Source organism: Anneissia japonica, unplaced genomic scaffold, assembly GCF_011630105.1.
Source record: "Anneissia japonica isolate Jap-2015-1 unplaced genomic scaffold, ASM1163010v1 scaffold287743_len2803612_cov181, whole genome shotgun sequence".
NCBI lineage: Eukaryota > Metazoa > Echinodermata > Crinoidea > Comatulida > Comatulidae > Anneissia > Anneissia japonica.
Window position 1 is genome coordinate 1,978,239 of NW_022733259.1, and position 8,718 is coordinate 1,986,956.

The 8,718-nt window shown below is 33.3% G+C and overlaps 1 protein-coding gene across 4 annotated transcripts in view; it reads right to left on the reverse strand.

Moving 5' to 3' along the window:
- The window catches only part of LOC117115980 (calpain-9-like), a 36,894-nt gene extending 29,285 nt beyond the window's left edge, over positions 1 to 7,609 (reverse strand). For all 4 annotated transcript variants that reach the window (XM_033259903.1, XM_033259902.1, XM_033259901.1 and 1 more), the window contains exons 1-2: positions 7,458 to 7,609; positions 6,013 to 6,188 (exon numbers count right to left, since the gene is read on the reverse strand). In XM_033259903.1, coding sequence (XP_033115794.1) covers positions 6,013 to 6,168 — 156 coding nt within the window. In that variant the 5' untranslated portion in view covers positions 6,169 to 6,188; positions 7,458 to 7,609. The remainder of the gene's footprint in view (positions 1 to 6,012; positions 6,189 to 7,457) is intronic.
- Between the last annotated feature and the right edge of the window lie 1,109 nt (positions 7,610 to 8,718).

The window sequence follows — 8,718 nt, forward strand, 5'->3', positions numbered from 1 at the left end:
TGAAATGAACTGCATAAACGACTCAGGTTTAAACGAAAGATCGCAATACAAACTGAGTATAGTACCTGTCTCTTATACACATCTAGATGTGTATAAGAGACAGTCCATGTACCTTACATACAGTACTTTCATGCATATACACTTCATCTACCCATGTACCTAATACTTTCATTCATATACATCTCATTCATCCATGTACCATATATACTTTCATTCATATACATTTCATCCATGTACCTTATATATTTTCATTCATATATATTTCATCCATCCATTTACCTTTTTATATACTTTCATTCACATACATTTAATCCATCTAGGTACTGTATATACTTTCCTTCATATACATTTCATCCATCCATGTACCTTACATACGTTAATTTTCATAAGTAAAGATGATGCTGTTGAATGTTGAATGTCGTTGAAAAGAACTGCATAAACGACTCAGGTTTAAACGAAAGATCGCAATACAAACTGAGTATAGTACTGTCCTGTACATTTTATATTATAGCAAAGCCGGTATCACTACATCTGAATTACCTATAACACATGTCTTAAGTGCGTGTGCTTTTGTTATAATTTGAGGAGTGTGAGAAAAAGTACTGTACAGTATAAGATTTTCGGTACACAAATTAGGTAAAGTATTAAATACATTTAAAAGACATTTTAACTTTTTTTTTCTATGGTACTATATAGAGATTAGCTAAATCTCTATGATAGACGAACATCGCTGATAAATGATCATAGTGATGTTGTGATCATGACTTTTACTATATACTGCAACAGTGTCATTTCTGGCCGCTTGAGGTACTTTATCCTCAAATTTTCGCACCTCAGCCTTAGCTCAGCCATAGTGGGGCTGAGGCATCTGTAGTTGTGGACTCAAGGCTTTGAGTAAAGTAAATACACCAAAGACAATGTTTTTAAATTTTTATTTTCTATGGCTCATCGCACACATTAATATACATCTCTATGGCTGCCTAAAATCACTGATAAAAGATCATGAGAAATTTGTTGGCACTTCATTTTTACTAAATTTTCGCACATCAGCCCCAACCATGGTGGGACTGAGATGGGTGTAGACTCGCATCTTTGCAGTAGGTAAAGTACAAACAACAAATAATGTTTTTAAGTTTTACTTTCTATGGCATATTAAACACGGGTTAGATCTCTGTGACTGCCAAAAATCTGATAAAATATCATGCAAAATTTGTTGGTGCTTCATTTTGACTACTGTACAATGTTGATGTGATGATGATGAATTTTACTATAAGAGTGTCATTTCGAGCCATCTAGAGGTACTATTTCCTCAAATTTTTGCACCTGCATGGTGGGACTGAGGTGGGCATGGTTTCACGAAATGTTCTCCCTCCCATCTTTCAAAACAGATCTTTGCCCTTTCTTAATTTCAATTAATAATTTTTCATAACGTTATACATACTTGTGATTCTCAAATAAATTAAGCATAATCCCATTCAAACTCACTGGAGTTGATTACTGTATTGTGACTACGATCATGGAACCTAGTGGGGCACTAAAACTGAACCCCATCATGTCTTATAGCCTGTCCCCCGTTCAAATATCCTGACTTGCTCAAATTTCCATACAGTACACCTACAGTTCATCCAATACGCTCCAGAAAATATTATCACTGATGGTTGAATATACTTATTTGAACATCATTTACCATTATCATGATTTAAAACCCATAATTAGGAGAGGAAGATGTTGATTACAATAACTATCCACAAGTTGAACTTATACTCATTTGAATAATGTGTTTTGAAGGAGGCTACTTAGCTCATGGAGGTAAGTTTAGGTATCATTGAGGAAGTGGGATGGTGATGTTTCCTCCAAGTCTTTGTTGCAATCAGGCAAAATGCACAAAACCTAATTCATCCCTCTAATCATCTTAATGGATGGTTTTTCAAATATAAATGTTGAATCATATCAATCTGATTTAAAACCCATAATACAGTAATGACAAATCTACAACAACTATACCACAAGTTGAATGTGTATTCATTTGAATAATGTGTTTAAATACACGATATTTACGTACTGTATAATCGAGAAAAGTGGTATGGTGATGTTTCCGCCACATCTTTGTTGCAATCAGCCAAAATGAACAAAACCTAATTCATCCCTCTAATCATCTTAATGGATGGTTTTTAAATATAAATGTGGATGTTGAATCATATGATATAGCAATATAAACTTTACACACACATACTGAGAAATTGACTTATAACTAATGAGAACACTGCCAATATTGTGATTGGTGGTTGCCATCTCTGTCACGTTCAGGGAATTGTACAACCAGTCACCATACAATCTTCATTTCCCTTTTTGCAAAGCATGTATAATTTCATAAAATATGTAAGAAAATTACATTATTAGTAGATTCTGTTTTTCTGATGCACAAAATTAAAATTGTCTATGAATCATGTTGTTATATTAACTTATATTTTAATATTTTATTTTATTTATTCATGTCTGTTGAGAAAGTGTAAGGGATTTTATTGATTTTCGAATATTAAGAGGCAGTATTAAAAAAATGAAGCAACTACATATTTATAAATAAATTGATGTATCTGTTTCAAAGCATCAGGGAACACATTTCTTGTAAATATATAGGCCTAATGCTGTTATGAAATAAAGATTATCTTATTTTTAGTAATAGTGGTGTACAGTAGATGCTTGTGGGAAAATTCCATGCGCCTAGATTTAAAATCCTTCAATAATTGGTTATATTTTTCAAAACTAAATAATAAGTTCATAATGCTTGCTAAATTTGAGGTGAAAATAATATATAGACACCATACAGAATACTGTTGGTAGTGGTATTATTGCCAGGTTTGAGAATAAATATGTATACAGTATACGCTGCAATGAAGTATTGTATAAAGTACAACGGAACAATAGACTTATTGCAGTGCTTGAATGTCATTATGTTGCAAAAGCCTTCCCAAGCAAGTATTGATCTCTACAGTATGGTAAGGAGACCATGGGTGTGCCTGTCAGTGCCACTACACTGAAGTAGATGGAGTTACTGTACCTGTCCTGGCAAACAGTAATTCTTTTATGTATATTTGCTGAAGGACAAGACTTTTTTGTATCAGTAGCAATGAGGCGCTACAGAATGAACTAAAGAAGAGAATGGATATTAGGACTTCTTTCAAAACTCCTAATCATTCTAGTCTTTTGTATAATAAATAGTTCTCAACTGGAAGTCTTCTGAGCTCAGACAGAAAGCATTCTTAGAATTATCCTTTCATAACAGGTACATGTTTGGAAAGGGATTCAAATTAGGAAAAGAATATGAGGGGTAGCGTGTACTAGTATAAAGACCACTAGGTAATTTTTTTTTTTTTTAAAGCTTTCACAACTACAGGAAGGTAGTAATGAAGGAAGTTATAAACAATTAAACCTTTGAATTTTTTATTTTGTTTTGCAGGATAACAAACAGCATTCAAACAAACAACATTCAAAAGGCTAGGGCTCCATAAATGAATATATACCCAAGTTCTTAAATCAATCTAAATCATAAATTAATTCTTCTTTTTATTTATATCATGTCTATATTAATTTTATTCTTTGAAAAGTAAACATCACATTTTTTTACTCAATAGACGAGTTTAAAATTCTCCAGTTGCAAAAACATGGTAAATGGATTTGTTCTCCATGGCGCCTTCCATAATAAATATCCGATCAAAGTGCGTTTAAAAATAAACGACATCACATTGTCTCTGATTGGACAAGTTGCTTCTTATAACACACAATGAAATAAAAAATTATTGCTGTCTAAAATATGACAAATTCTAAAATCTTGCATCAATGATGGTTGCTTTAATTCCGATAAACTGAAGAATTAAGCCTGACTGTAGTAGTGTAGAAACATTTTCTACACTACAGAAAGAATTCAAATAATCAAATAGTATAATTATTAAAAAATCATCATCCTATTTGATTGATTTTGATTTGATTTGATTTTTTGAATATAATAATACAGATTAAATCATTTCTAAAACTATATTTTAGATTTGAATATTGATGTACACAAATATTCATAACACTTTTTCAGAAACACTCTGGAATAAAATTTAATTTAAAATCTTGCGATTCTGTACAAGTTGTACACAAATATTTACAATGATTTTCACAAAAATATTAGTAGTACAGAATATTACCTTCTAAAATTGTATATTAGATTTGAATAATGTATCAAAATATTCATAAACACAAATTCAGAAACCAATCATGAATGAAATGTACTTTCAACCTTGCAATTCTGTACAAGTTGTACACAAATATTTACCAATTTTATCTGGTGCCTCATAAGCTACGGTGTGTAAACACCATAATGTGTGATGGGCAAATACTAGCTATAATAAATAAATACACAGGGAATACACATGGATCGGTTAAGTAGAGCAAGCTATTTTTTGTTATAAATTTTCTGCATTTTATAATGCAAAGCCGATGAATGGGACTCAAGGGATACAAAGATGTGGATTACAGGACACTGTATTAATAGCTAAGGCAAGACTTTTTATACATCTTGTTTAGCGAACCCGCCGACTGCAAAAATACTGATGATTTTGAATAAAAAGAAAATGGTATTTTGGCCAATTAGTGCACCCGCCCCACGAAAAAGTGGAATCACAGAAAAAAATAAAAGTTTTCTTTATTTTTATTACGTCCTCTGCTGCCTTGAAATCTCTAAAGTTAAGACACGGTACGTTTATTTCTTCCTAATTATACAAATCTGAAGCATTTTAACCATCCTATTTTACATTCACTAGTAAAATTTTATTTTTATTTTCTCCTCTGTCTGGATGATTTTGGCAAAACTATTTGCTAAATAAGAAAACAAAATTTTATTTCTATTTTTTATCCACCCTCCTTCGATAATCTTTAAAAAATATAAGTACGCGAAACAAGGAATAAAAAAAGTCTTGTCTAACTGCGGATGTCCAGGTAACACTTCTATTCTCTGGAATGGATGACAGAATTAAAATGACCAAAAACTAATGTGAGAAGCAATCAAACCTTGGATCCTCTCAGACAGTTGTGTAGGAGAGGAAGTGGGAAAGTGGTAATAGAATGGTTTTACTGAACACAGAAAGTGCGAAATAATTTGGACACAAGTGTAGCCGTGTTGACTGATGCAGTTTTATTTATCTATATCAGCTGGTATACATTGATTAGATGTCTACAAAGAAATGAATAACTAAACTTTGACCTTACATCAGATATGAAAATTATGAGGTGATACTTGAAATGAGATGTTTAATAATATTGCATAAGAAATCCCATGAAATATATTTACAGTAAAAAAAAATCATTATCATATTGCTCTCAATCATTCCTCACTAATTCACTACTAAAATAAAACCACATGTTGTATTGTATTTTTTTTACTATCTCATACTAATTAGATATTGTTTTTCCCCCCCCCCCACCTTGTGTCTGCATAGATATGCACGCACAGGGCAATAATCGGAAAATAGAATTGATCAATGAAGTGTTGTTATCACTTAATTAATATTTATGAGGTATAGTAAAACAAATTTTAAAGATCAGCTTGTAAATATTTAATGCCTATTTAAGCCCTCTGCCTTCTCCCTCCAAGACTGGAACTGCCACAGGTCGACATACAAATGTAGGTACACAAAAAACTGCCTTGCCAAAGAACACAAGCCGTATGCATAGTGCAAAAATAGAACTAACAAAATCCAGTGGCGACGACCGGTTTCGGTCTGGGGGTTGCAAAAGGGTGCGAAAATGGAGATTGCAGAACTAAATCTCTATTTAAATGAAAATTAAATGGTCTTTACCGACTAATTTGCTGCCTGCCATGGGGGCGGGGTGATGCATCCACACCACCAACAACCCCACCCCTTCCTCCTAGACTATGTCCATGGACATCAATGTTGAGAACCCGAACTACAACTGATGTGAAAATTGCATGTAGGGATCTCTACCTAAAATCCAGTGATGTGTACTTACATGGGGTCGTTTCCACTCAAATGGTCTTGGTGGACGTTGGCTGAAAAACAAATTCTTCTCAATTGCTGGAAACTCATCATCTTCAAACAACTTTCCCGATCTCAAGCATTCTTTCTTCAGCTTCTGATAATCCTGGCCCTTGTATGGTGTAGACATTGTGTCAACTTAGTCGATAACTATAATATAAAAGAAGAACACCTGAATATTAGTCAGATTTGTAAAATATAAAACTATGGCATGTTGTTGTATGAAGATCAAAGGTAGAGTAGGGTAGATGCATGGCAGTTGAACTACTTGGCACCCCTAACAAACCTCTGGTACAATAGAGCTAAATATTTACTATAAACTTGGATGCAGGTGGCAACGCTAGTGGGGAGGGGGATACCCCCAGATAATTTTCTTGCCTAAACCCTACAAAAAAGCAGAATAACCACAATTCGTTGGGAGAGAAAAAAAGATGTATTTTCTAAACATTCTATCTATAAAAGCAATTAAATAAGCCCCAGAAACCCCTAAATTATCATACTTTTCAGGGCCTTTGTCCCCCAGGACCACTTCAAGACATTTTGAGCGATGCCCGACCATGCCCATTTCGGGCCACCCCAGCATATTTTCAATCCTAAAATTTTACCTTGTCCCTCCCTTTCCCCACCAAATTTTAATCGTAACAACAGAATATTGCTTTGTGAAAGTTTAAGTTTGTTCTTAAAATATAGAAAATGGTTATTTTTCAGAAATGCCAAAGTACATTAAGATGACAAGACTGAATTTTGATTAAAGCTCCACCATCAACACCTCAGGTGTAAAATTGTTGGAACAATATCTAGCGTAACCATAAAGAATTGCCATGTACAAAATTACAGTACTTTACAGTGGAATTAATTTATAATGAATTTGAAATTAATGGTCATACAAAAAAAATATTTCAGATCGAGCCTTCAATCCTCTGCAGCCAATAACATATCTAGGCCTACCTACATAACGATTAGTATGGTACAGTGAGTTTGTCCTCAAACCGGTCATGTTTTATACCCACTTGAATTAAGGTATAAGCATGGACTTACTTGAAAGTGGAGGTGCTCAAAATGCCAAACCAAATTAGGAATGTAACCTACAACTAATGCATTTAAAAATGCCATTTTGTGACTTTAATAACACAAACGATGTTGTGAGTGACAGTGATGAAAAATGTTGTTTTTATTTTCTTTTTTTATGAAATGCAAATAACAGTTTTAATAGGCCAATTCAATTCAACCAACCCAACCAAGGCTGTTCAATCGGACCAAACCATGCATGCAAAATCGAGGCCATTAAAAAAACAAAAATGTTACTATTAACTCTTAAGGATAAAAATGACAATTAACATTTGAAAAAATATGAAAGCACGCTTTACAAACTACTTGATAAAAATATGGTTACAAAGCAAATATACCCACAAAACTCACCTTTCTTCGGCCGTCAGATAAGTACTCCCAGCGCTCGGATGTTGGAATCAGTGAGCAAGCAACCGCGCCGACGCCCAGAAAATAACACATTCGTGATGATGATGATACCGCCACCTATCGTTTACATGAACCTAACAAATGATTTAGGTTATTTCATAGGGCCTAATGGCCACATTTTTTTTCATTAGGCTTTAGGAAAAAAGTGTAATTTAAATACGATATGAATTCTGAAAACAATCAATTTCAATACATTAATGTTGGGCCTGGCCTAATTGAAAACACGACCACAAGCAATTTTTTGCGAGTCAAACAAACGTAGTACTGTAAGAAAATTTAAGGTTTCCTAACCGTGGGTTTAAGGTAAGAGATAATAACTGAGGGCCCTCTTTGAATATTTAGGCCAGTTGAATAGTGTGCCAGGCATAGATTTTAGAAAAAATGAGCAAAAACACAAAGGTTTCAAAAGAAGAGTACAGATATTCTGGGAGTGCTGTAATAATTTAACCCCTTAAAAACGTTCACTACATTCAGTATTCAAATTACTGCAGGCTAACTGTTATGTTTTTTTTTTTTTTCTAATGTACAGTAGTTTTATTGGGTAAGCAGGAATGAACGGGAGCTAAAACAATAACATGGAGCCTAAAAATACAGGGCCTTTCAAATATATTTTAGCTTTTTTCCTCTCTTTGTTAAAGATTCGACTAGGTTGATTTAAAGTTAATTAAAAAATATATTTATATAACAAACTAGGTAAAAAGGTAAACTGCGATCTTGACAATTTTTTGGCGCATTATAATTTGTTGATTATTATTATTATTATTATTATTATTATTATTATTATTATTATTATTCAATTCAATTTATTATATCATTTGCAACGCATACATTACATCACATAGAAAATATTGTGGCTCTTTTTAACATGGACCAACGTCCAATTCGGCAAACAATGAACAAATGGAAAAACAATGAATTATCAGAGCAACGGACACAATGAAATGCTATTGTATTGCATTGAGGGCCCGGATGGCTGACGAAAAGAAACTCTTTTGGAACCTGCTCGTTCGAGCATAAATTGACCGATATCTTCTCCCACTGGGGAGCAATTCAAAGAGAGAATTACCAGGGTGTGTTGGATCTTCAATTATACATTTTATTTTTTTAAGCATTCTGGCATTAAATATGTCCTCAATATCATCCTCATTGTGACCGAGAGGCATATTTAACAATATGTCGGAGGTCATTTCGGTCAGCCTCGGTG